This window comes from Lagopus leucura, unplaced genomic scaffold (assembly GCF_019238085.1).
Source record: "Lagopus leucura isolate 7727_CA_CO unplaced genomic scaffold, USGS_WTPT01 Super-Scaffold_702, whole genome shotgun sequence".
Classification (NCBI taxonomy): domain Eukaryota; kingdom Metazoa; phylum Chordata; class Aves; order Galliformes; family Phasianidae; genus Lagopus; species Lagopus leucura.
The window spans coordinates 11,545,833-11,573,178 of NW_024962254.1; the positions used below are offsets into that span (position 1 = coordinate 11,545,833).

Consider the following 27,346-nt stretch of genomic DNA (forward strand, 5'->3'; position numbering starts at 1 on the left):
GCGGGCTGCCGTGAGTGGAGCGAGGTTTGGCGGTGTGCGGCGCCCTCCTGAGCGCCTCGTCCCGGCGCTGCGGGGTCGGTGTGCGGCCAGCGAGCTGAAGAGGAAAGGCTGAGTGAACTGGGTCTGTTCAGCCTTGAGAAAAGGAGACTGAGAGGGGACCTGATCCAGGTCTACAGATATCTAAGGTGTGGGGGGCAGAATGGCGAGGCCAGACTGTTTTCAGTGGTGAGTGGAGACAGGACAAGGGGAAACGGCTGGAAACTGCAGCACGGGAAGTTCTGCACAAATGTGCGCAAGAACTTCTTTACAGTGAGGTGACAGAGCACTGGAACAGGCTGCCCAGGGAGGTGGTGGAGTCTCCTTCTCTGGAGATGTTCAAGACCTGCCTGGATGCCTACCTGTGCTACCTGGTGTAGGGAACCTGCTTTGGCAGGGGGGTTGGACTCGATGATCTCTGGAGGTCCCTTCCAACCCCTACAATTCTGTGATTCTGTGATTCTGTGAAGAGCGGCAGCAGCTAGGGGCGAAGTGGGGTTCGTGTGGCCTCTCGTGCTGTTGTGCCGGTGGGCTGCAGTGCCCGATGTGTCGGTGCGGCTCTTGGTGCACTGATGGGTAGCGCTGTGAGCTGTGAACTCATGGGCTGGGATCTACGTAGAATCATACAGTGCTTTGGGCTGGAAGGAAGGAACCTCAAAGAGCGTCCCGTTTACAACTCTCTGCCATAGGCACGTTGCCACCCACCAGGTCAGGCTGTCCAGTGTCCCATCCAACCTAGCCTCAAGCCCCTCTGGGGATAGGGCGCTACAGCTTCTCTGGGCAGCTTGTGCTGCGGCCTCATCACTCTCCAAATGTAAAAATTTCCACCTAATTTCTGATCTAAATCTCCTCTCTTTTTAGTTCAAAGCCATTTGCCTTAACCTGTTGATGGCAGACCATGTAAAAAGCCAGTCTCCTTTCTGTTTCTGTTGAGCTCCGCTCAAGTCCTGGAAGGCCATAATGAGGTTTCCCCAGAGCATTCTCTTTTGTAGGCTGAACAAGCCCAGCTCCTGCAGCCTTTCCTCCTAAGAGGATGATTCTCTAGTCATCTTCTTGGCCCTCCTCTGGACCTGATCAACAGCTCCCTCTTTCCTGAGCTGGGCGTCCCAGGCCTGGATGCAGGACTCCAAGTGGAGCCTCGTGAGGGCAGAGTAGAGGGAACCATCACCTTCTTGTCCCAGGTAGGAGATGGCCACCCCTCCGTTGATGCAGCCCAGGATACAGTTGGCCTTCCATGCTGCAGGAGCACACTGCTGGCTCTGGCTCATGTTCAGCTTCTCCTACACCAGGACCCCCGAGTCTCTGTCCATAGGACTGTTCTCAATGAGTTCTTCACCACATCAGGTGGTGCAGACTGTCAAGCCCAGTGCATTAAATGTTTAAGAACATTCTTTTGTTTTATGGATTCTTTTTTGCCACAGATTTCAGTACATATTTTGAGGTAATGTTTAGAATTGTGACCATAAGTGGAAATGTGAAAGTAACAAGAGCTGTGGAACAACTTAATGACTTTACTGATGAAGAGGCATGCCTTTCTCTTTATTTGAATGATTCATAAATTACAGTAGAATTCTATAACTGCAGACTTGGGCAGTCAATACTGAGTATTTAGAACAGTGTTTTCAAATTTATGCAGTGTAAAAATGTGACAAAAAAAAAAAAAAGGTTTAAATCCTTCTTGTTCAATCTTCTGTACACACAAACGAGAGTGAGTTTCTATTTTGTCCACAGAAAATGGTAAGTGAAGCTTTCAAAATGAAAAATAGGTATTTGTGGATATTTTATGATGAAAAAGTGTTGAAATTTACATTTCATGTTCTTGCCAACTCAGGTAGGACTATAATAAAAATTTTGATTTTCTGTGCAAATTAAATACTACCAGGGTGTTATGGTACCTGAACAGCACCAGCAGTACCAGGTGCTGGAACAGGCTGCCCAGAGAGGTTGTGGATGCCCCGACCCTGGAGGTGTTCAAGGCCAGGTTGGATGGGGCGCTGGGCAGTGTGGTCTGGTATTAAACGGGGAGGTTGGTGGCCCTGCATGTGGCAGGGATTTGGAGATACATGATCCTTGAGGTCCCTTCCAACCCTGGCCATTCTGTGATTCTCTTTATCAGAACCTGTATGGAATAATGTGGTATTTTATGTTATTTTCCTTGATGTAAAACATTTATTTAAAGAGTAATCTAGTATAACATGCAGTCAGGGAGAGTTTTCTAAACAAATGCTGTTTTTTTTTTTGTCTGTGTGCTTTTTTTCCTTTCACTATTACAGATTGAAACTACTGATTCAAAGAATAATGTGCTGGTGTTCTTCAAGCTGCGACCTGATGTAATTACAGAAGATAATCTTCACAGTAATATCCTTGTGTCATCTATGCTGGATTCACCAATTAACAGCCTTTATCAAGCTGTTAGACAAGTTTTTGCACCGGTATTGCTGAAGGTGAAAAATACACTGATTTAAACAGTCTGTAGATTTAAATTGAAAAATCAGAAATCCACAGCATATCTTAACTATTCTGACATGTATTTTTGAATGTAAGATATTTATATATTTTAAGAGGTTGAGTAATGAAAGATCGTTCTAATTTCTGAGTTAAAAAAAGACACTTTTGACATAGCACTCTGGGTAATGGGAAGATTCTTTCTGGTCATGTGTGTGCGTGACTAGAAATGTGGAATCCACAGGACTTTGTTTACTGTAGTTGGGGGCAGAAACAGAAGATGCTGTTCCTTGACATTAATTGTAGTATCTCATTATGTGGGCAACTGAGTCGCCATCCTTGGATGTGTTTAAAAACTGTTTGGATGTGGTGCTCTGGGACATGATTTAGCAGAGGGTTGTTAGAGTTGGGGTAGTATGGTTAGGTTGCAGTTGGATTGACGATCTGTGAGGCCTTTTCTAACCTGAGTAATTCCACGATTCTACAATTCTATTTTGATTAAGGGGAAATAGCAGTAATTCTTCCGAGGCACATCTTGTGACATTTTTATTGTAGGATGAAAAATGGAGTAAAACATTGGATCCCAAACTCCAGAAACTTCTAAGCGAGCTCGAAGCAGGTTTGAGTACTGTGCTCAGAAGATCAGATCCTAATTGTACAGGAACAGAATTCACTGAAGATGATGTGCAAGGTTTGTCTGGCAATTATGCTTTTTATAATTAGTTATCATGCTATTAATACCACTAATTTTGTAGTAATCAACATTATTAATTATCTTGCTATAATAAATGCAGCTGACTTCAAATTGGGAGTAAATCGCTGATAGACTGAATTTTCAGTCTTCATAATGCCAGTGCCTGCAAATTGTGCAGCATCTTGTCATCTGTAGTTTGGAACTGGTGGTGGTCAGCTCTGGTCTCTTGGTATGAACTTGATGATGCATTTCATTTGAATCAGAAGTTGAAGGGTAATCAGGGAATTCTAAGGCAAAAATTTACTTTATAAGTATGTTCTGACTGACAGTATTTAGTGAACATTCGTTTATTCTATATTTAAACACACTCTGTTCTTATCTGCAGCTATCCTTACACCAACAGATGAATTTCAGTTCTGGAAAGAATGTGCTCAGCATGGAAATAAATTGCGTGATAAAGAGAGAGCTTCTCATTTCAAAGACCTATTTGAAGACCTTGCAAAAGTATGTTCTCTTTTATATAATCAGTGATATTTTTTTAGACATAGTTGAAAAGAGATCTTATGAAACGCAAGGCAGTGCATATTATAATTTGTTCAAAGATATGACTATATGGCTATTTAGTTAATTTTTCTTAGGCAAAAAACTTGACTTAAAATGTCGTTTATGTAGTACCAAGTGACAGTGGTGCAGGGGAATGCCCAAAGTTAATGGGGAGGAGATCTGACCGTTAAATCCTAACAGCTGCTGTGGAGATATAAGAATGCTACAGTTTGTTCATGCTAACTGATTGTGTTGTGCAAAATATTAGGCACCTGAAGAGCACTTGGTTGAACTGAGCTGCTGTTATCAAATCGTTCCTTACATGAATAAGCTTAAACTAATATTTAATGTTTTTTTGAGGGGATTCTTCCATATCCTATTATGCAGCAGACTACAGGAAATTATAGCAATTACTAGCTGCTGTAAAGTATAAATGTTTCTATGACATTATTTGCAAAGTGATTATATTTATTTTTTTCCTAGCATTATTACAACTTAGATAGTCTCTCATTACTTGAAGTTGTGGATTTAGTGGAAACTACTAAGGATACTGTTGACAATGTATGGAGGCAAACAGAACATGATCCTTATCCACAGCCACGCATGCGTAATCTCCTGGATGTAATAGGTAAATCCTTATGCAGTTTTTATTAAATAATAATTTGAGGAAAAAGTAAAATGAATCTTTGAGCACACATCTTCCTCCTCTTATAGACCCCGCTGCTAGCTTACAGTGTTAAGATGCTTGCACGTTGTAATTATGATCCATCAATATTATTTGCTTTGTGGTGTCCAGTAATTAAACCAGTTGTGGTTGATATTTTCAGGTAATTGGGAAGACAATAAATAATATCAACATGGAGATTTATACCTTCCAGCCTGTGGATTACGTTTGTCTTGCCTCTGTTAGGGTTAGGAGCTAACCAACTGGAGAGGAACTCTGCAGAGAAGGACCTGGGTGTTCTGGTGGACTGCAGGCTGGCTGTGAGCCAGCAGTGTGCCCTTGTGGCCAAGAAGTACAATGGTGTCCTGGGGTGCATTATAAAGAACATGTCCAGCAGTCCAGGGAGGTGATCTCCCCCTCTACTTTGCCCTGGTGAGGCCACATCTGGAGTACTTTGTCCAGTTCTGGGCTCTCCAGTTCAAGAAAGGCAGGGAGTTTCTGGAGAGAGTCCAGTGCAATGCCACAAAGATGATGAGAGGTCTGGAGCATCTCTGCTACAAGGAGAGGCTGAGACCTGGAACTGTTCAGCCTGGAAAAGACTGAGAGGGCACCTTAACAATACTTTATTAATATCTAAGTGGTGGGAGCCAAGTGGATGGGGCCAGGCTCTTTGCAGTGGTGCCTGCTGACACAACAAGGGGAAAGGGCACAAACTGGAACACAGGAAGTTCCACAGAAACAAGAGGAAAAGCTTCTTCACTTTGAGGGTGACAGGTCTGGAATAAGCTGCACAAAGAGATTATGCAGTCTCCTCTGGAGATATTCAAAACCCACCTGGATGATTTCCCGTGTAACCTACTGTAGGAAACTTGCTTTAGAGTCATAGAATCATTTCAGCTGAAGGGAGCATTGAAGGTCATCTAGTCCAGCATCCCTGCAGTGAGCATGTACATATACATCAAGCAGAAGGTTGGATGAGCTGGTCTTCAGAGATCCTTTCCAGCCACTATGATTCTAGGTTTGACTCCTTGTCTTTTTTTTTTTTTCCCAGAGGGTAAAATTTAATTGCATAAAAACTCAAAAGTGGATTCAGTTTGTATGGAAGTGAGGGCAGGACGTGCAGAGAGGTTGCTTTCCTCATTGTCATGACAGCAGTCCCACATCTTTGCACCATTGTAAGATACTGAACTTTCCTGATGCTGTTTGCGTGTGTAGGGAGGAGTTACAGTAGTTGGAGCTTGTTGTGAGTTTAAAGGAATTATTTTGGATAAAGGGTATATTGCTTTTGCCTACTTTGTGTTCCAGGTAGCTGCCTGGGTAGATATGTTCAGAGAAAACTAACAACTTTGAATCTGTGGGAGGATGCTTTTCACATTGTTAAAGAAAATACAAAGGCTGGCATCTTAATTTGTGAGCAGTGGGTGTCAGCTTGTGAGTACTTAACTGGACAGCTATGGCAACGTTGTATTCTGCATCAATGGAAAAATGAGAAGTATATCCCTGAATCATTAATTGAACTCTGCAAGCGTCTTGATGAGGTAATGCTCATTCTTTTTTATTTTTAATTTACCACTTATTACCATGTAAGACTACTTATTATAATCTATTTCACTGGACACAATTAAATGCCGTGGTTTTAAGTTATAAAAGGAAAATAAACCACTTGTTATAGCCTTTTCAGAGCAAGCATTCTGTAATTAAAAAAAGCTTGTATATGCCTTTAAAAACTTACTATAAAAGGTAGAGGGACATCATGCTGCTTATTTGCTTTTGCTTTAAATGTAAGTTTTATGTATGTCGAATGTATAATTTTTTTTCCTGTTGCAGGTGTTAACTGTTAGAACACTGCACGAAAAACTGACATACTTTTTGCCATCTGGAGAACAAAATGATCTACACCTTGCTCAGGTGTTTGAGCCCTTTGCTGGCCTAAATCCTGTACACTGCAATCCTTACACAGAGGTATATTGCTTGTTTTTAATTTATAATCAAACTTTGTCTTTTTTATTTATTTATTTGAATGCTCTTAAACTAACACGTATACTTGTTACCTCTAGCCATTATGGAAAGCTGCTGTCTCTCAATTTGAGAGAATTATTGCACCCGCAGAACAAAAAATGGCAATCAAACTGAAGAAATTTATTTCAGAAATTCAAGACAGTCCTCAACAGGTACAGTTATTTTTGCAATCTGAAAACCTCCCTTCAGACAAAGTTGCTGTATTCAGAAGCAGTAAGTTTTAAGCAAAGGAATAAATACTTACAGCCAAAGATTGTATTTATAAACAGCCATAAGCCAACTCTTGAAAATTTCATATTTCAGCTTTTTCAAACATTTCAGAAATATAAGGAACTGATAAAGCATCCAAATACAAGCAAAGAACTGCTTTTTGAAAGGGAAACATTGCTAGCAAGACTTCAAGATTATGTCAAAGGTAAAAGTTATCTAACAGTCTTAAATTGCATTAATATTTTTGCAAGTAATAGAATTCTTTATTTACTAATGAATTATGTAAATTTATCCAGTATGTTTCTATAACTGCAGTAATAAATTCAAGCTTGTTCTGTTAAGTTTCTGGTCTAACATGAATCATCTGCTTGTGTTAGACTATCAGTCAGACTTTGAAACTCGATGCCACGGTGTTCCTGGCGATGTTTCTGGACCTCTGTCAGGCAAAAACCTTTCTGAAGTTGTCAATAACATCGTATGGGTACGGCAACTGGAGATGAAGGTAACAGCTTCCATTGCAATCTGATTGCATTACAGTTTAGGTGCAGTGTTATTGTGTGAACATATATAAGAATATATAGATTCTGAGATCTTAATACTCATTGATCTGTACAGTGTTCACTTGAAGTCCAAAGGGATTTCTTGATATTACTTTTCTGAGTCATTGACATATTTCAATGAGAATGATTGATTGATATATCCCTCCCAAAGTAATGATTAGCCCAGATTTTTGGATTCACTTGAGTTTTGTGTGACCCATTTCAGCTCAGTATGACAGAGGGTGGAGGTCTGAAAGATGTTACTTATCTGTAGGTCCTCCAGAAGGAAAAGCAGCAGATGAGATTTCACAATGATTTCTCCTGCTTGCTCTGCTGAAAAAAGTAATGCAAGTGATATGAAGAATAATCTCTTACAGATATGTGTCAGTTGTATGCCCGCTTTAGGCTGAGCTGAGTTTTTGAATTCCTCTCAAATCTTCACAGATGGTGTTGACTAAAGTCTTGATTAACTTGTCCATGCATGGGTCTGGAATCTCGTTTGAAGTGCCCTTGAGAATTGACATGGACAGTAAAGAAGGACATGGGAGATTTGTACTTTTATGGAACGTAAACATGAATATGATCAGATGGGATACCCTAGGGTATCTCAACAATAGTAGACTCCTGTTGTGGACAACTTAGTCAAATCAACTTCTCAATTCACTCTAATGGGAATTTGAACACCTGGGACACAATTCAGGATTCATACTTTTTTTGTTATCTGTTTTTGGCACTTAATTGGATCTTTCCTAATACTAATTTGTATTGTGATGATTCCTATTTTCTAATTTAATACCGTGAAATTAAGCTTGCTTTCTTTGTGGTTGTGTTCAAGGTGGATGATGCTATAAAGCTGTCAGAGGCTCTTCTGTCTGATTTGTCTGGGTTTCAAACTTTTCACCGGAGTGCAAGTTCCTTTCTGGAACAGTTAAAAGTATATGAACAAGAACAATTTGATGATTGGTCTAGGAATATCCAGTCAGAAGTATCAAATCCCAAATCAGGACTTTGGTAAATACATTTTCATTAAAATGATGCTAACATCTGTAGTGATATGTAACTAACAGAACCTGCTTTAGGAATTAGAAATTTCACAGAAATAAAAATGAACTGAGAAAAGGAGTGAAAAAGTTTGTTATCATTTCACCATTCTGCCAGGATAGGTTGTTAGGATGTAGTTTACTGGACTATGCTAGTACCTGGTTCTGACATATATATTTGTTTTGCTTGCTGTTAATACTTTTGTAATAATTTCTAGAACTCAGATGAGTATAATAGTGATTAATAGATGACACAATATGTAGTTATAAATAATTGATATTCACAACAAATTCTGCGGTCCAAATAGAGCAGATGGAAGAAGGTGTATAAATCAGTTTAAACTCATAACCTGCATTCACAAAAATATAGAAATAACTGTTTATTTATTTATTTATTAATTTATTGGCTTGGCCTTAAAGCTTCTGATTGTGTCTGGCGTCTGCGTGTTGCCAGCTTTCTCTGAGAATAGTGAGAGTTCTGCAATGCCAAGTGTTGATACTCCTTTTTAAAGATGTCAGAGAAGAGGAGGACTATCACCTTCTTTGGCCTGTTGGCCACTCTTCTCCTCTTATGATGCAGCCCAAGATACTGTTGTTGACCTGGACAGGCTGGAGAGCTGGGCAGAAAAAAAACGGATGAGGTTTAACAAAAGCAAGTGTAGAGTCTTACACCTAGGGAGGAATAATTGCATGCACCAGTACAGGTTGGGGGATGAGCTGCTGGAGAGGAGCTCTGTGGAGAGGGACCTGGGTGTCCTGGTGGATGACAGGTTGGCCATGAGCCAGCAGTGTGCCCTTGTGTACAAGAGGGCCATTGGCATCCTGGGATGCATTAAAAAGAGTGTGGCCAGCAGGTCTGGGGAGGTGATCCTCCCCCTCTACTCTGCCCTGGGAAGGCCTCATCCGGAGTACTGCGTCCAGTTCTGGGCTCCCCAGTACAAAAAAGACAGGAATCTCTTGGAAAGAGTCCAGCGGAGGGCCACAAAGATGGTGAAGGGCCTGGAGCATCTCCCCTATGAAGAAAGGCTGAGTGAACTGGGTCTGTTCAGCCTTGAGAAAAGACTGAGAGGGGACCTCATGCAGGTCTATAAGTATCTAAGGTGTGGGGGGCAGAATGGCGAGGCCGGACTGTTTTCAGTGGTGAGTGGAGACAGGACAAGGGGAAACGGCTGGAAACTGCAGCATAGGAAGTTCTGCACAAATGTGTGCAAGAACTTCTTTACAGTGAGGTGATGGAGCACTGGAACAGGCTGCCCAGGGAGGTGGTGGAGTCTCCTTCTCTGGAGATGTTCAAGACCTGCCTGGATGCCTACCTGTGTGACCTGGTGTAGGGAACCTGCTTTGGCAGGGGGGTTGGACTCGATGATCTCTGGAGATCCCTTCCAACCCCTACAATTCTGTGATTCTGTGATTCTGTGACTGTTGACCTTTAGAGCTGCAAGTACACACTGCTGGCTCACTCCAGCTTTTTGTCTACCAGGACCCCAACTTCTCCTTATGTTGCTCTCAATGAGTTCTTCTCCCAATCAGTAAACATCTGAGATTGCCCTGGCCCAAGTACAATGCACAGCACTTGTCCTTGTTGAACCTCTTTAGGTTCTCATGGACTCACTTTTTGAGCCTGTCCAGGTCCCTCTGGGTGGCTTCCCTTCTTTCTATGGTGTCAGCTGCACCACCCAGCTCAGTGTCATCTGTCATTGTTATTGACAATAACCCTCTGGCTATGACCATCCAACCAATTCTTTACACACCTAATAGTCCAGCCTTCAAAACCATATTTCCCTAATGCAGAGATAAGGATGTGGTGTGTGACCATGTCAGAGGCCTTGCAAAAGTCCAGATAGACAACATCACTCTACCAGTGCTGTAACTCTATCATAGAGGGCTACCAGATTGTTCAGGCATGATCTGCCCTTGGTGAAGCCATGCTGGCTGTCTCTAATCACCTCCTCATCTCATATGTGCCGTAACATCTCTTCCAGGATGTTCTGCCTCATGATCATCTTCACAGGCTTTGAATTAAGAGAAAGGTTATTAGAATAACATCTGAGTAATTTAAAATGCTAATAAACATAGAAAAATATAATAGAATTACATCAAGCTTGTCAAAATTATTACTTTATTATAAAAAGCACCTAAGGAACTAATAGGAAAATTTATTTACTGATGTGTTTAATTTGATTTTGTTTTAGCATCCAAGCTAATAGTCCAGTAATGGAGTTGGATCATGTTTTTGGAACATTAAATATACTTTATTCAGACCATTTGGTGACTCTCCTAAGAGAAGTACGTCAGCTGTCAGCACTTGGTTTTGTTATACCAGCTAAAATACAGCATGTTGCAAACACTGCACAGAAGTTCTCCAAGCAAGCGGTCATCCTCAAACAGGTAAAGGTTAAATGTCATAATAACTTCCTGTTCTGATTTTCCATTTTTAGTAGTAGAACACTTCCAGATTATTATCTTTTCCGCTTGAATGTGTTGTTGAGCTTTCTGCTTATTGTAGGGCATTTCAGTCCAATTGGGAAGGAAGTAGGTTGTTTTTAGGTCTTGTATCATGTCCTGGAAGATGTCTTGAAAGCATCTAAAGTACTACTAGACGTAATTAAGGTGATGTATAATTATCTCAAGCATGTGTAAGTGGCAGTCCTTTTTACTATCAGAATTAATCACTCGAAGAAGACATCACATTACCACAGTATATATAATTTATTCTTATGAGTGTTATACTACTTCAGTTAATTCTAATTTCTAAGTAGCACTAATTGCACAATACATTCACAAATATACTGTAAATATTAGGAGTACTGAGATATAAATAATCTGTTCTTAGTAATTTAATCTCTTCATTTCCACAGGTGGCACATTTTTATAATTCTATTGATCAGCAAATGATTGAGAGTCAGAAGCCAATGATGTTGCAGTCTGCCCTAGCATTTGAACAGATAATTAAGGTGAGAGGACTCTCCTCTCCTGTATATACAATTTCAGTGTAATCTGCCTATCCTGTGGTACTCCTCTGTTTTTACTGGACATTTTAAGTGCAGTCTTACAGTGTAAGCAGCACCATCTTTTTCATTAACATTTATTAAAACTAGCAGTGCTTTCTTTTTTTGATATTTTGATTGACTTACTGACAAATGAATTATAACATGCCCACATCAGTACTTTTAGTCTGCCATTAAGTTTCCCAGTGCATTACTGTAGCTATAATGATATGCCCATGTTTTTGTGGTTTGCCAGCTTGTTATTTCTCTGGCACAGTGGAGTGGTGTAGTTAGAATCATAGAATCATAGAATCACAAGGTTGGAAACGACTTACAAGGTCATCCAGTCCAACCGTCTCCTCATCACCATTTCCACCACAAGCACTAAACCATATCTCGCAGCTCCTCATCCAGACGCCTCTTGAACACTGCCAGGGATGGCGACTCCACCACCTCTCTGGGCAGCCATTCCAGTGCCTGACCACTCTCTGACAGAAAAAGTTCTTCCTTATGTCTAATCTAAACCTCCTCTGGTACAACTTGTGGCCATTACCCCTTGCATCCTGCTCGTTGCCTGGGAGAAGAGGCCAAATCCCTCTTCACCACAACCTCCCTTCAGGAGGTTGTAGAGTGCAATGAGGTCTCCCCTGAGCCTCCTCTTCTCCTGCACTTTGTACTCAAAGAGATCTTTCTCATCTGATCAGTCTCTGTATAGTAGGTGATAATCTACTCTATTTGTTATTAAACCTTACAAAGTTTGTGTGGTTTTAAGCATTCGAAGTCTGGTCCTGGAGGAAATGCTCAAATAACATGGGATAATCCCAGGGAACTGGAAGCTTACATACAAAAACTCCAAGCTGCTGCTGAACGTCTTTCTACTGAAAACAGAAAACTAAGGAAGTGGCACACAAACTTCATTGAAAAGGTATATTTTCAGGTGAAATCGAAATTGTGTTTTTTAAGCATTACTTTACTCTCTCTTTCATTTATATATAGTTATCTTTTAAAATTATTTTAACAGGTTATATCTCTTATGAATATTGATCTACTTCGGCAGCAGCAGCGTTGGAGAGATGGACTCCAGGAGCTCAGAACTGGTTTTGCCAGCCTCGAGTCACAGGCAGGGTTTCATTATCATATTGCAGGGGTTGAACGTTTGATTTCTAATGCTAATCAAAATTAAGACTCAAACATACTCTCATTTAATTAATTTTGATTAATGAGTTAATTGCTTAATAATGAGGACAGGTGTTTTTTTTTTCCAGTTGTGCTAATGGCTAATGGGAGAAGTAAAACACTTGTTCAATTAATTGGTCTTAGATGAATAAATAGAAAGACCTTCAGTCTTCTGCAACGGGTGGATCTGCTCCATTAGCATGTTGAAATACAGAAATGGCTAGAGCTATAAAGGATCTCAAGACAGAATAGGGTGAATGTATAAAATTTGGATTTAGAATGCGTTTGGAATGCATTTTTGACTGAAATAGTGAAGAAGCTACGTTTTTATTTCTTCATCTACCAGCTGCCAATTCTTGGTTAAGAATATCATACTATGAACTGTAAATGATATCACCTAAGCCACTTTCAGGAACCATTAGTCAGTTTCTTATTTCCTGTTGCCTTTAACAATAATGGGTCTATAATCTTGGATGGATGGATGTGGTGTTCTTGGCCTTTCTAATACAAATGTGAATCACTTTAATTGGTACATATTTACTAGTCAAAAGTTCAGTAGTTTTACTGTATTTTTCCTATAAAATTTGCCATTTTCTAAAAGTAATGTAAATAACTAATAAGTGATTATTTAGCCTTTTTTTAAAAAAAATTAGAAATGATAAAAGTGAGCAAAATATATCCTGTTTTACAAATTATAAGTCCTACTATACCTTGCAAATACACATGATTGCTCTTGTCATCAAGCTGTTAAAATTCTGTAGTAGCTGGCGAGGATTTCAGGGCTCTGTTTGCAGAACATATAGCAGTGACTGGAAAATCAGCATCTGAATTCATTCATATAAGAATTATGAAGAGGTTTGTGTTTACTCTTTAAGAGCATTATTTGGAAGAAAGGAGCTAGAAGTAAATAAATAACCTATAGTAATCCATGAGGGAACGTTACAATGTAAGTAAGTCTCTCCAAAAGTAAAGCCTCCTGTTTATTTCTGTGAAAACTATAACAGATACAGAGAGCACAACAATACTGTTTCCTAGAGCAAATTCTCAGTGAAAAACAGTATTTTTCAACACAGTCATTACCAGTGGCTATGCATTTTCACCAGCAACAAACAAGAGCCTGCTTGCTGTACTCATAAAAGCCTGCACGGCTGTCTGGAGTGTGGCTTGTCTTTCACATCCCTGTCGCCACTGCTGAAATGTATCACCCATTGCCTCACTGTGCTCACACACACTGTTTTGTCTCTATAAATGTTCAGCAAATGTTAATGAATGTCAATGGTGCCATTTTTTCCACATGGAGGAATTCAGTTCCACACCTTAGCTTCATATGCACTTCCAGTCAGACACCATTTGTCAGACTGCTGCCATCTGTCCCACTACAATAATGGAATGCTACAGTAATGGAATACTGATTGGAAGATTCAGTCTCTGCTGCCATACCACCACTGTCTGTTTCTGATGTTGCTGGTCAACATAATAAAACTGGAGGCATTACTTTTGGAGCAGCCATCGCACTATCTTACATAGTCCATGAAGTTGTTCAAGTGTCAATTTCCAACAGTTCCACACTTTTCTTTAAAACTTTGTTTATCATTGTCTTAAAATTTAATTGAGGAAACGTCATTTTTCTTCATCTTAGGAATGCTTCTTTTGGAAGATTTCTCGTGTGTGCTGTCTTGAATTCTAGGATAGAGCTTAACTGTGTAGCTTCTTGTAGCAGCCTTACACTTCCCCTAAGGACTGGAAATCAATACCTGATTAAATAAGAAGGGATGCTATTAAGCTACAAGAAGTTTCTTATTTCTTTTTTGACTTCCACTGCCCTTCTGAAAATGCTTTGATGGCTTACAAGTGACCACTTACAGACTTTTGTGCTTTAAATATTCTCATTGCTCACATTCCAATGAAATTTCTAATTCTCTAACATAGAATCTTATATCTGCTTATTAGTTGGCACTAATTAGACAAGGAATTTCTGAAATACAGTAGATGTATTGTAGGAGAGTAAAAGCTGTGTCGTGTTTAGATCTCTCATTCAGCAATCCCCATACCTTATTTTTAGCTGAGTCCCCTGTTTTAGAAAAGCCATGTGAAATTCTTAACCTGAAGTGCAGTAGAGACTGTTTTGATTTGGATTTTGTTTCTTATTTCTGTGTTTTAAGATAAGAAGATCTAGAATTACTATGCTTAATATTGAATCATGCAATATTTCTTTGAGCTTTTTCCAAGATCAATACCTCCAGGCATTCCACTGTGCTGAGCTTTGCATAATAATGTTTTGAGGAGACAAGTGGAGTAAAATAACAAAATAAACATTTTTACATTTTAGGGTTTCAAATCAAGTGATATGAAGGCTTGGAGACAACACTGGAATCATCAACTGTACAAAGCTCTGGAGCATCAGTATCAAAAAGGTTTAGAAGCACTTAATGAGAATTTACCAGAAATAAATATTGATTTAACATTCAAGTAAGATTTTTTTTTTTAATTATTTATTTATTTATTTATTTATTTATTTATTTTTTGTACAAAGAAAATGTTTTGGCTCAAATTGTATTCAGAAATTTAGGTTTTGTATTTTGTGTCTGTTCCACATTTTAGGCAAGGCCGGTTGCAATTCAGACCTCCTTTTGAAGAAGTACGAGCTAGATATTACAGAGAAATGAAGAGATTCATTTCCATTCCAAATCAGTTTAGGGGAGTAAGTGAAACAGAGGAAGAGTCTATCTTCACTGTTATGACTGAGAGAAATGCAAATGGATTTCTGACTGCTTTTAGTAAAGCAGAAGATTTGTTCAGAAGGCTGGCAGAAGTTTGTAATCAATTCAAGGTATTTTCAGTATTTGATTCATGCTTTTTGATTTGTACCTCTTTGGGCTTTAGACCTTCTAGAACGAGCTGTGCTATGAAATTTGTGCATATTGTCCTTTTCTACAAGGCATGTAAGCCAACCACTTAAGCACGTGTGGCTTGAAGCATGTGTACAGTTCCCATTGAAATTTCTATTACAGCAATCTTTCTACCCTTGCTCAAGATCTGTTTTTATCATCCTTTCAATACATAAAGGGAGCTTATAAATTGAAAGGAGACTGATTTCCCCTGCCCCCTCCTCCCCCCAGAAAAAAGAATAAGGGGAAATAACTTTAAACTAAAAGAAGGAACATGTAGTTTAGAGATTAGGAGGAAATTCCTTAGACAGAGGATGGCGAGGCTGCGGCACAGACTGCTCAGAGAAGTTGTGGATGCCCCATCACTGAAGGTGTTCAAGGCCAGATTGGATGGGGCCTGGGCAGCCAGGTGTGGTTAGCCTGCCTGTGTTAGGGAGGGCTGGAACTGTATATTCTCTAAAGTTCCCTGCCAACACAAGCCATTCTGTGATTCTGTATTCCTTAAAAGCATGGATATGTCAAACCAGGAAGTACGTCCTGATTTTTGCACGTAGAGAATCAGTATGTAGTTGAAGGAGCATAAAGGTTAAAGAAAATGTAGCTTTAAGGTATTATTGAAATATTGTAATACTATTGAGAAACGGAGTATTCTTACTCTACTAAATATTTGTTTTCCATGAAATTAAAAAAAACTACATTGAGAAGGAATGGATTGTAATTGGCCAAGTAGATATGGAAACTCTGGCAAAGACGCACCTTTCTGGCAAACAGGACTGGGAAAAAAACTTCAAAGCATTAAAAGTGAGAGGCAAAGAAGCAGAACGTCTTCCCAGGTATAGTGCTACTGTGTTCCTTTGTTTGAATAAGGAATTCCTTCAGGTACTTTAAAGGCAATAGTAAAAAAGAATTATTTTTCATATGGAGTTATAAATACAATTTAAAGTGTTTTTTAAATACTACCATAATTTTGACAGATTTGGATTTTGTTTTTCAGTTTTAATTTTAGACACCCCCTTTTCTCCATGGAACCCTCTCAGAATGCTTTTAATGACTTCTTTTCATGTGATGGGAGCCTTCCTCAAAATTCAGGGTTGATTCTGAGATAGTAAAAGGCACTGCAGTATTTTAACAATTATTTTAGCTAAGTCATGTACACCTGAATTATATATGGCATTGGAAATAGGCTTAAAAATAATTATATGTTAAATAATTCATGTATTTAAGCACTTGATTACATCCTTAAATTTATACTTTAAGATACAGTAGTTTAGGCTTTTATTCTTACAGGCATTCGTGTAGGATGCTGTGTATTGCATGGATAGAGTTACTAAATGGAATTGGTGGGAACCACCTTCAGAGCAAATAGAAAGAGGTCACATTTCATGCAGGAGAATGGGGCTGGTGGAATTGCTGGCTAATTGTTACTTTCAGTAGTAGAGATTTCCAAGTGTTTGAGGACAGACTGAGATATGACTCACTGTGACTTTTCTTATATTCTTTGCACTATGAAGACCTGGGTTAGTAAATTCTCATGGAAGTTAGAGACCTAAGGACATTATTGCAGAAATAATATTTTTGTTGCACCAATAATATTTTTCTTCTTGAGTATTAAAATTTTGAATTTTGAATTCAGTGTCGTGTATAAAATCAAGTGATTTACTCATTATTGGAACGATCAGAGTGTTAGACCTTAGTCACCATAATGTTGAATATATATGCTTGACATTTGTTATATGTCTTTCAGTGCTATGAGTAGCACAATTATTTATCCAAGAAAGTAAAATTTGTATTTGTAGAATGATGTGAGATTTTTTCTTACTAGGCTATAAAATCAGGTTAAACTACAGACTTGCCTACATGATAGAACTATATTGGGACTTGTACATATTACTGAATACTTGCTGTTCTTGATATTTTCCTTGAAGCACCATCAAGATAGATTGCATAACTGTTAACTGCAACCCTGTGAAAACTGCAATTGATGATTTTATCCAGAAGTTGTATGATGTTCTTGTCATTTCTTTGAGAAAATCTATACAAGGTAAATAACTTCAATGCATAGTAGTTTTTTATTTCTGTTGCACTTGTTTGCACTGTTACTGTCTTTGTTGAAGACTTCTTTTATTTAACAAATATTTTACTTTTAGACATAGTAAATTGCAGAAATCACAGTGAAGCAAAAGTAATGTTACTTGATTTCCACTGGAGGCCTAAGCTATGACCTCTTGATCTCCATGTGCGTTTTTTCCATTCACTTGTTTTGGCAACATCTGTTTCGAATGCAGCAGAATACACCTAGACAAGAAACTCAGAACAAGGATCATGCAGAGGGTGAATTACTTCCCTAGCCTGACAACTGAATTGCTTTCTGGATGATGCATTATTTCCTGGAGTTGTGAAGAAAATATATTAAAAAATAGACATACATAGACAGCATAGCATAACGATTGTGCTTTATAGCATAGCTTTGCTTTTCTTTGTGAATATTTTCACTCTGCAAGGAGGTGGCTTTATTTATTTAATTTCTTCTAAAACAAAATAAAACAAAACTCCCACTCCCGCTCCAAAAAATTTCACATCTGTTTTTCCTCCTACTACCGTAAAAAAACATACAGATTTTGAAAATATACAAATAAATGCACTAAGTCTGTATGTTCAGTTCTCAGAAGGGACTGATACTTACATTTTAAGTAATACACTGCAAGTAGCGTATTGAATTTAGAAGTCTATATGTAAACACGAGCATCCAGCCTTTGTTGAAGAGGCATTTAATACTGGAGTCTGCAATTTTTAAGCAAATACCTTATGGACAAAGCTATGTCTTATGCTGGTGTTGTACCACAGCACATTTGTCTGACTTTGTTATTTATTACTACAAATACTTTTCCATAACAGCTCTGTTTTCTACGTTTCTTTATGTAGCTCACCTTTCTGATGTTTCTTCATTTCTTAATGATGCCATGGAAACGTTAGTTGTTAGACCTCAAACTGTAGAAGAAATATCAGAAGACAATTTAAAATATTTAAATCTACATGAGCAAAAAGGAGAGGTAAGATACCATTTTATCATATCCAAGACAAAAACTATATTAAAAAAAAACCAACAAAACTGCATTCTGGTAGCAAAACTTACATTGAATGTAACTAATTTAGAATATGCAGTGGCATTATAGAGTCAGGGCAGAGGTCCATGTAACTATGTAAAGTATTTTCTTTCTAGCAGGTATATAAAGGTGAATAAAGAGGCAGCATAGGGAAAGAATATGAAATCACAATATTGTATTTGATGTTTCCCACAGTTCTAGCCTCTAACCAGAACCTTTATGATAACATGATAGAATGACCAGGGTTGAGCTTTATGTAGTTCTTCTCCGTATAGTAAGACTGGCTTTCTTTTCTGCAGCCTTAGCCAGTCTCCTCTTAGGGCAAATATACCTTTGACATTTATATTATCTTCTGGTAAAGTGTAGCTTGGTCACTCATTACAAGTAGGACACTTTTATTATTTTTTACACCTCCCGTCTATTAACTTCATACCATTTATGTCTTATTTTGGAAAGAAAAAAGTTTATGGAAAAGATAGCTAACCTCCCAAAATCTCCATCTGCCCTGTTCTGTTGCTGCACAGGATGTTATATGGTATGGAATATTATGTGGTTAGTTTGAGTCATCTGCCTGGTTGTGTCTCCTCTGAGCTGCTTTGACACTCCCAGGATATTAAACAGGAAGGCAGTTAGCAACATCTTGATACTGAGCAAACACTGTTCTGCACTACCTGAAACATCAGTGTGTTGTCTGCATTGTTTTGGTGACATAATATAACACATCTGCTGTGGTGAAAATTAACTCCTTCCCAGCCAGGCCCATGACACATTTAGGTCATGTATATACCAATCTTCAGTTGCTTTGATACTGTTTCGGAATCTGGCTGATTGGGTATCTACAATAAGTAGGGAGCCATTTACCTGTTTCTCAATAAGCATTAACTCCTGTATATTTCATTTCAGGATCAAGATTTAGATTTTTTCTAAATACCTCAGATGCTATTTTTCTTGTGTTTTACTTTTTATGTAAGCAGTATTAAAAATGCAAATGCATGTAGACACATAATCTATGGATACACCAGTGGTGATTCTTATATATTTATTTATTGTTTGGGTAAGCAGGATTTACTGAATTTTTACATACACATGTGTATTTTTAATCCACTTGAATTTAGATTTTTCTCCTGTTTCAAGAAGCTGAGGATAAAAACAAACTTTTGCGAACTGTGGCTGGCGTGGGTTTGGACACAGTCAGTAACCTGAGAGCTACATGGGATAAATTTGAGTTAATGATGGAAAGCCACCAGCTTATGATAACAGAGCAGGTAACAATGTTTAATCATGGAATCATAGAACGGCTTGGGTTGGAAGAGACTTTACTGATCATCTAATTCCTACCCCCCCCTGCCATGAGCAGTGTTTCTACCCACTCAATCAGGCTGCCCAGGGTCCTTTCACAGAATTCCAGAACCACAGAGGTTGAAAAGGACCTCCCAAGATCATCTAGTCCTCTCTGCCATAGCAACACCTCCAGCAGTGGGGTGTTGATGGCATCTTTGGGCAGCCCATTCCAGTGCCTCACAAGTCTCTAACAAGTTTCCTCCAAGTATAAAATCTAAATTTCCTCTGTTTTATTTTAAAACCATTCCCCCTTGACCTGTTACTATCTGCCTCTGTAAAAAGTAGGTCTCCCTTTTGTTTATAAGCTCCCTTTAAGTGCTGGAAGGCTACAATGAGGTCTCCCTGGAGCCTTCTTCAGTCAACTTTTTTTTTGTAGGAGAGGTGCTCCAGTCTTCTGATCATCTTTGTGGCTCTCCTCTGGACCCGCTCCAGCAGCTCCTAAAGCACTGAAGTCTGGAGAAATACTTTTTCATGAATTATATCAAATCCATACCTTTTCCTTGTTCAGTATTAACAAAAACTTCAATGACAGTCTGTAAGGAGATACTGCTTTTTAACCAGTAACTAGGTGAAATATCTGTAGAACTGATTCTGAAATTAATGTTGTTCTTCTGTCTCAGAGACCTGCCTAAAGACAGAGATGGCTTAATATAAATCAGCAGTTCCCTGAAGAAAACAGAACAGTTAAAATATATTGTTTATTTTATTGTGTTCTTAGCAATGATACTGGGGTGGTTTCTTTTCTTTTTTTTTTTTTCTTTTTTTTTTTCCAACAACTTGGCTAAACTACGTGCATTCCTCTAATTGCCAGGCCACTGAGACATTCTTGAACTCTTTTTCATTATTGCTGAAGATACTGATGTGTCATACAAATAGCAGTTCTTCTGTGTGCAGGCTAAGTGGGTAGCATAGGCCAAAAAATAAGTCTTACCTACCAGCATAAAGTTAGTACCCCTTGTTTTGAAATAAAACCAGAAGACTAAAGATGAACAATTTCTTAGGGTGTTACATATGAAGTTGGAACAATGTGATTACTTCACTTTTGCTGGATAGTAGTTGTAGTTGTGATCCATTAAAGGAATCTCATTTTTAACTCTTACTTTACAGATTGAAGTGATGAAGGGAAATGTGATGTCACGTATTGATATATATTTTCAAGACCTGGAAAAATTTAAAGTTCGTTGGGATCAGCTGAAGCCAAGTGATGATGTAATTGAAACAGGTGATCAAGATGTGCTTGAGAAAAGTGCTCAGATCATAAAAGAGAAGAAAGAGGAATTTGAAGAACTTGAAACCATGAAGGAAAAACTCATGTATGTTTATTTCCCTTTGCATTGTAGTCATTAACATATGGATCTTTTGCAGTAAAAATATTTTTGAAAATATTAAATTTTATCTCATGGTTAATATTGCTAATTCAGTTTTCTTCATATTAAATGATTTTCATTCATTATTTTTCAAGGTTATTTTTGTTCATTTTACATCACATGACTTTCTCGTGCTGAACTTTTTATGAAATAAAAGGTCAAGGACTCAGGCCTCTAAGGAAAAGAATGTATAAACAAAAAGGCAGATGTTCTGACTTTTGAACTCACTAAAGGGAAGTTTGGCGTACTGGTCCAAGGAAGGGGACTGATTGGTTCAGTCAGCTGGTAACTTAAGTGGGCTAGAGCTCACCTCTCTCATTTCTTGAGTAAGTGTCCTATCTGTTAGACTGTTGTGTTGAAGGAAAGAATTTTTTCCTCTAAATACCTACTTTAGGTAAACTCATTACTGCATATCCTGAGCAGACAAAATTTTTTATTTCAATTCTTAGCTTGGCATGTAATTATGGTAGTAAATAAAACCAGCATGATTCTTCTACCTATAATGAAGAAACAAATCAATTTGAACTTTATTTCACACCTCATTTCGGGTAATACCAAGTTCAAAATTCACTTTGTGAAAAAAAGAGAAATGAAAGTTTATGGCAAATACAGTTACTCCTTTTATTCCTTTATTATTTCTGCTTGGGAAGGAGACAGTAATGAAATTGCAGTTGGCAAAAATGCTCTTCAGTAAAGCCAGTGGCTTTTCTTAATTAAAGGAGGTCTATTTTAATGTAATTGCTTCTCTTAAATCATTAATGTGTAGTTGAATAACTTGGTGTATAATGCGGTTATCTTTTTATTCAGTGAAGAATGCCATCATTTTAAATTGGAAGAGCCTGACTTCTCATTGTCAAAAGTTGTATCTCAGGATATTAAGTGTTGTGCAGAAGTCTGGGCATTGTATGAAGAGTTTTATCAAGGTTTTCAGGAGAAAGCCAAAGAAGACTGGATTACTTTTAGGTAAGATTTTCTTGCTTTATTTTTTGTGGACGTGTATGCATGGCTATAGTTCTGTGTTGTTACGACCTTTTCTATATTTGATTTTCATACAGGAGTAAAACATACCTATTTGAGGAATTTTTGTTTAACTGGCATGATAAAATTAGGAAGATGGAAGGACACACTGTAATGACAGTAAAGTTGCAAAAAGAAGTGGACAAATACAAAGTAAGATGCTACTTATAGCAAGGTGTTTAAAATAAAAAATCCAATAGTATTATTTACTATGTTACTCATTGTTCATTTTTCACCAAAAAAATCAGAGTTTCAGAAAGTATCTCCTGGTGCTGTTTTGAACATTTAATTTATTTGTAAGAATCTTTTAGTGCCTTACAGTGAACGAGGAGAGCATTACAATTTACTTAAATGTACTTCACAATGAGTTTTCCTGAGAAAGTTCTTAAACATTAAATCCAGCATTCTAAAAAAAAAGCATTTTAAGAATGTTATTTTTTTGTAGCAGCTTCTCTGTAAACAAACAGATACAATTTGCAGAAATATTAGGTAGATTCATGTAATTTTTCTCCCATAGATGATAATTCCACTCCTAAAATACGTTAGAGGAGAACATCTTTCTCCAGACCACTGGCTCGATCTCTTTCGTCTTCTGGGTCTTCCCCGAGGCACCACTCTTCAGGGTTTGCTATTTGGAGATCTGCTTAAAGTGACTGATGCCATTATAGAAAAAGCCACAGAACTTAAGGTATGAATAATGACTTATAATTGTATTTTTATTCTGATATTTATTTATCTAGTGTTCTTTTGTAAATGCAACAGTGTCTTTCCATAGAATATTTTGTTCTGCATGCATATTTATATTTTTATCTTAATATAGAAATGTAATTTGTCTTTGATTCTTGAAGAAAAAGTATTACCACAAGGCCTGTAGTTTTAAATGAAATCTATTTCTGCCTTTAAATAGGATTTGAATTGTCGGGCTCAAGGTGAGGTTACAATCAGAGAAGCATTACGTGAACTTGAACTCTGGGGAGTTGGGGCTGTCTTTACATTAACAGATTATGAAGATAGCCAAGGCAAGACTGTCATACTTATTAAAGACTGGAAAGACATTGTCAACCAAGTTGGAGATCATCGCTGTCTTCTACAGTCCCTCAGGGACTCTCCATATTACAAAGGTTTTGAAGATAAAGTGTCCATTTGGGAAAAAAAACTTGCTGAGTTGGATGAGTTTTTGCAAAATTTAAACCTAATACAGAGGAAATGGGTCTATTTGGAACCCATATTTGGCCGTGGAGCTCTGCCCAAAGACCATGCACGGTTTACCAGAGTTGATGAAGATTTTAGGTTAGTGATATGGAATCTAATATATTTTCTGTACCATCTTTGAACCGTGTGCTACATTGTTATTAATAGTGGAAATATGAGGCACAACTATTCCAAAGAAGTTGTTAAATCATGCTGGAGATATGTTGATGTAAATTCTGAAATATTTCATCATAGATTTTTAAAACTGAGTTATAAATCAGATACTTATACAACTCATATGTGCTTTAATTTTTAATTAAATGGCTACAAATGTTTAATATTGAGAAAAAAACTGTAATGGTAATTTTATGAACTATTCCTTTTTTTTTCTGTCAAGATCTGTTTTGTCAGATATCAAAAGGGATAACAGAATAACTTCACTGAATGCCCGGGCAGGAACAAGAAATACCTTAATTGCCATACTTGATCAGCTTCAGAGATGTCAGAGATCTTTGAATGAGTTTTTGGAGGTACAAGCAAAATTAATATGGTTTTCTATAAAGAAAGTAAATAAGTTTGAATTAAAGTAAATAATAATAAAAATATTTTCTTTTTATACAGGAAAAGCGCTCAGCATTTCCAAGATTCTATTTCATTGGAGATGATGACTTATTAGAAATTTTAGGACAATCCACAAATCCTTTGGTTATTCAGACTCATCTTAAGAAACTTTTTGCTGGTAATGCATTAGTTTTCATTTGGGAAGAATATTTATTCAGAAATAAGTATATTTAAAGCTAAATTGTCTGTTGCACATTTTTTTTTCTCCTTTTCTGCTACTAGACATGGGGGAATTAATCTTTAAGACTAACAGTATCTGACTTCATTGTCATTTTCTGATTAATAGGCATTCATAGTGTGAGCTTTGATGAAGAATTTAAACACATAGTTGCCATGAAGTCAGTAGAAGGAGAAACTGTGCCACTTAGGAATAAAGTTCTTCTGTCCAATGATGTGGAGGTAAAAAAAAAAAAAAAAAAAAAAAAATCCAAATATATTTCCAAAAAGTTTCGAGAAAATAATTTGCAATTTATCTAAAGTTTTTTCTTCTTTTGGGCAGGTGTGGCTAAGCAGTTTGGCTTTGGAGATGAAGGAAACTCTGAAGAAGATGTTAATTGATTGTGTTGATGCTGGAAAAAAATCAGAAGGTTCCATCGATCCAACGCTATTTCCTTCCCAGGTAGTAGATGATTCAGTAGCACTGCTGTAGAGTTTGAATTACACCAAATGAGTTACTTTTAAAGGCTCACAAAGTATACACATGAATTTGCAAGAAATCTCCAGACAAATCCCAGAAAAATCCTCTTTATATATTATAGAGAAATTCTTTAAAATGGTTTTTTTTCTTATAATTCTTATGTAAAGATTAAAAGTACTAAGGTATTTTACATGCTGCCTGATCTTACATAAAATGTATTTAATATGATACAATTCTTGATCTTAGCTGATAGACAGTAATAGATGTGGGGCTGCTAAAACTTTGTGACATTGAAAAAAAAAAAAAAAGACACTTTTTGAATGTGATTAATCTGTAAATTTCCCCTGTGAACAGAAATGGTGAACAGACATAGTAATAAAGATAAAATTGATTTTTGCAATTTGAACCAGTAGCACAAATGGCCTAGTTAAACTTACAAATCTTCAGGTTGGTATAATTGGTGGAATTTTTTGATCCAGTTCTTTCTGGTTCCAAATTTGACTGAATCTTTGTAGCTCTAACAGTATTTTTCCAGTGAACTTAAATTACTTAAAACATAAGGGGTATATAGAAATCCGAATACAAAATGCTATGTTAGCGGGTCAGGAGTGGAACAAGTCAAAGATGTGATCTGAGCTCTTTGGCTGCAGACTCAGTGGGCCTAAAATGTTTGTGTATTACACCTCTGTTAATAAGAAAAGACGCTTCTAACAGTTTTGGTACCACATGTTTTAGGGCAGCTAATGTATTTGCTGTATTGGATTGCATTACAGGTTTTTGCTAAATGTTATCAGTTTTTAAAAGGTGGCTGTATTTAAGTGCTTAGCAAATGTTTGATGTCGTTTACGTTTACAGTAAAATAATTTAAACATTGATAACATTTTCTTAGTGACCAATGGTAAATGATTGTTTTCCTTTATGTTTGGTATTTTTAAAATGTAATTTGAACTTCTTAACTTTTTTTAAATTTTTTTATTTAAGATTCTTTCCTTGGCAGAACAAATTCAGTTCACTGAAGATGTTGAAAATGCTATCAAAAACCATAACCTGCAACAGTTAGAATTAGAACTGATGGCTAAACTGGAACGTTATACTAGCATTGATACTAGTATGGAAGATACTGGCAGTACAGGTACAAAAATGAGCCCTAATATGTAAGACCTCATTTTGCAACTGTATAGTATTTAACATTCTCTTTGTTTAAGTAGGAAACTACAAATTAGATACCTACTATTATCAACATTAGTGTATTTAATGTTTCAGTGAATAACTGACTTTTATTTAGGAGAGCTTATGTATTTGGAAACGTACGTAATTCATGTATCTACAAAATAAATGAATATATATGTATCACCACATAGTTTTATACAAAATGGCTATAACTGTATGTAGAGAAATCTTCCCATTTTCCTTCTCCCTTAGTTAAAATCTCCAGAGCATATACAGTATGATTTCAGATCTTCATAGAATCATAGAATCACCAAGGTTGGAAAAGACCTTCAAGATCATCCAGTCCAACCGTTCACCTATTCCCAGTAGCTCCCACTAAACCATGTCCCTCAACACAACATCCAGCCTTTCCTTGAACACCCCCAGGCTTGGTGACTCCACCACCTCTCTGGGCAGTCCATTCCAGTGCCTGACCACCCTTTCTGAAAAGTAATACTTCCTCATGTCCAGCCTGAATCTCCCCTGCCGTAGCTTGAAACCATTCCCCCTGGTCCTATCACTAATGACACGAGAGAAGAGGCCGACCCCCAGTTCACTACAGCCTCCCTTCAGGAAGTTATAGAGAGCAATAAGGTCTCCCCTGAGCCTCCTCTTCTCCAGGCTGAACATTCCCAGCTCCTTCAGCCTCTCCTCATATGGCCTGTGTTCCAGACCCCTCACCAGCTTTGTTGCCCTTCTTTGAACCTGCTCCAGGGCCTCAATATCTTTCTTGCAGTGAGGGGCCCAAAACTGGACACAGTACTTAAGGTGCGGCCTCACCAGTGCTGAGTATAGGAACATCACATCAGTTGAGAATTTGTGTCTCACTTACCAAGTGGATATAGCTGTAAACGCATTGGAATAATGGCTGTAAACACATTTAGAATAATTTGTTTCTGAAAAAAAACTGTATCTCACTCTCTTGAGAGTAGGGGCAGATAACATCACATGCATTAGGCTAGTCGCCCATCTTTCCAATGGCTGAAATTACATGATGACTTACTACCTCTGTCAGGATCTCATTTTATGCTGATTTGTAAATATATATAGTTGAAACAAGATCTCAGAAAAATCAAATGATAATAGAAAGTAACCCAGTGAATGTCAGAATTGCTAACATTGTGATTTTTTTATTTTTTTCATTGTATGCAGAATCAGGAATTCTTGAGCTCAAGCTTAAAGCTTTGATTCTTGATATCATTCATAACATTGATTTAGTGAAGCAGCTAAATCAAGCTCAGATTCACAGTGCTGAAGACTGGGCTTGGAAGAAACAGTTGAGATTTTATATGAAAGACCAAAAATGTTATGTTCAGATGGTAGATGCTGAACTTCAGTACACTTATGAATATCAGGTATGATATTTTTAATTTGTGTTTGGTGGCTTTTAAATATGTATCAAACTCTTTTTCATTCTTCACATGCTGCTAGTTGCCTTTCAAACATTGCTGCTGTTTTCCAAATTTGTTATGTCGTTTTTGTTCTATTTCATAGAAAGTATTAAAAAGTTGGATACTTATTTTTAGTTCTTGATTTTGATAATGTAAATGTGATGGTTGGATGGAAAGCAGCTACAATATGGATACATAATACTTAATATGGATACAGATTGATCTGA

General features: G+C 37.5%; 1 protein-coding gene across 1 annotated transcript in view; it reads left to right on the plus strand.

Moving 5' to 3' along the window:
- The window catches only part of DYNC2H1 (dynein cytoplasmic 2 heavy chain 1), a 138,895-nt gene that overhangs the window by 261 nt on the left and 111,288 nt on the right, over positions 1 to 27,346 (plus strand). Inside the window, exons 2-32 of the mRNA XM_042862562.1 lie at positions 2,310 to 2,480; positions 3,037 to 3,172; positions 3,561 to 3,679; positions 4,202 to 4,346; positions 5,688 to 5,920; positions 6,210 to 6,344; positions 6,440 to 6,553; positions 6,705 to 6,816; positions 6,989 to 7,113; positions 7,986 to 8,161; positions 10,383 to 10,578; positions 11,049 to 11,144; positions 11,950 to 12,102; positions 12,199 to 12,297; positions 14,683 to 14,822; positions 14,955 to 15,183; positions 15,947 to 16,074; positions 17,167 to 17,282; positions 18,164 to 18,291; positions 19,461 to 19,610; positions 20,794 to 20,999; positions 21,861 to 22,016; positions 22,109 to 22,223; positions 22,588 to 22,758; positions 22,978 to 23,360; positions 23,659 to 23,791; positions 23,883 to 24,000; positions 24,169 to 24,281; positions 24,382 to 24,501; positions 25,501 to 25,651; positions 26,881 to 27,083. Coding sequence (XP_042718496.1) covers positions 2,310 to 2,480; positions 3,037 to 3,172; positions 3,561 to 3,679; positions 4,202 to 4,346; positions 5,688 to 5,920; positions 6,210 to 6,344; positions 6,440 to 6,553; positions 6,705 to 6,816; positions 6,989 to 7,113; positions 7,986 to 8,161; positions 10,383 to 10,578; positions 11,049 to 11,144; positions 11,950 to 12,102; positions 12,199 to 12,297; positions 14,683 to 14,822; positions 14,955 to 15,183; positions 15,947 to 16,074; positions 17,167 to 17,282; positions 18,164 to 18,291; positions 19,461 to 19,610; positions 20,794 to 20,999; positions 21,861 to 22,016; positions 22,109 to 22,223; positions 22,588 to 22,758; positions 22,978 to 23,360; positions 23,659 to 23,791; positions 23,883 to 24,000; positions 24,169 to 24,281; positions 24,382 to 24,501; positions 25,501 to 25,651; positions 26,881 to 27,083 — 4,770 coding nt within the window. The remainder of the gene's footprint in view (positions 1 to 2,309; positions 2,481 to 3,036; positions 3,173 to 3,560; positions 3,680 to 4,201; positions 4,347 to 5,687; positions 5,921 to 6,209; positions 6,345 to 6,439; positions 6,554 to 6,704; positions 6,817 to 6,988; positions 7,114 to 7,985; positions 8,162 to 10,382; positions 10,579 to 11,048; positions 11,145 to 11,949; positions 12,103 to 12,198; positions 12,298 to 14,682; positions 14,823 to 14,954; positions 15,184 to 15,946; positions 16,075 to 17,166; positions 17,283 to 18,163; positions 18,292 to 19,460; positions 19,611 to 20,793; positions 21,000 to 21,860; positions 22,017 to 22,108; positions 22,224 to 22,587; positions 22,759 to 22,977; positions 23,361 to 23,658; positions 23,792 to 23,882; positions 24,001 to 24,168; positions 24,282 to 24,381; positions 24,502 to 25,500; positions 25,652 to 26,880; positions 27,084 to 27,346) is intronic.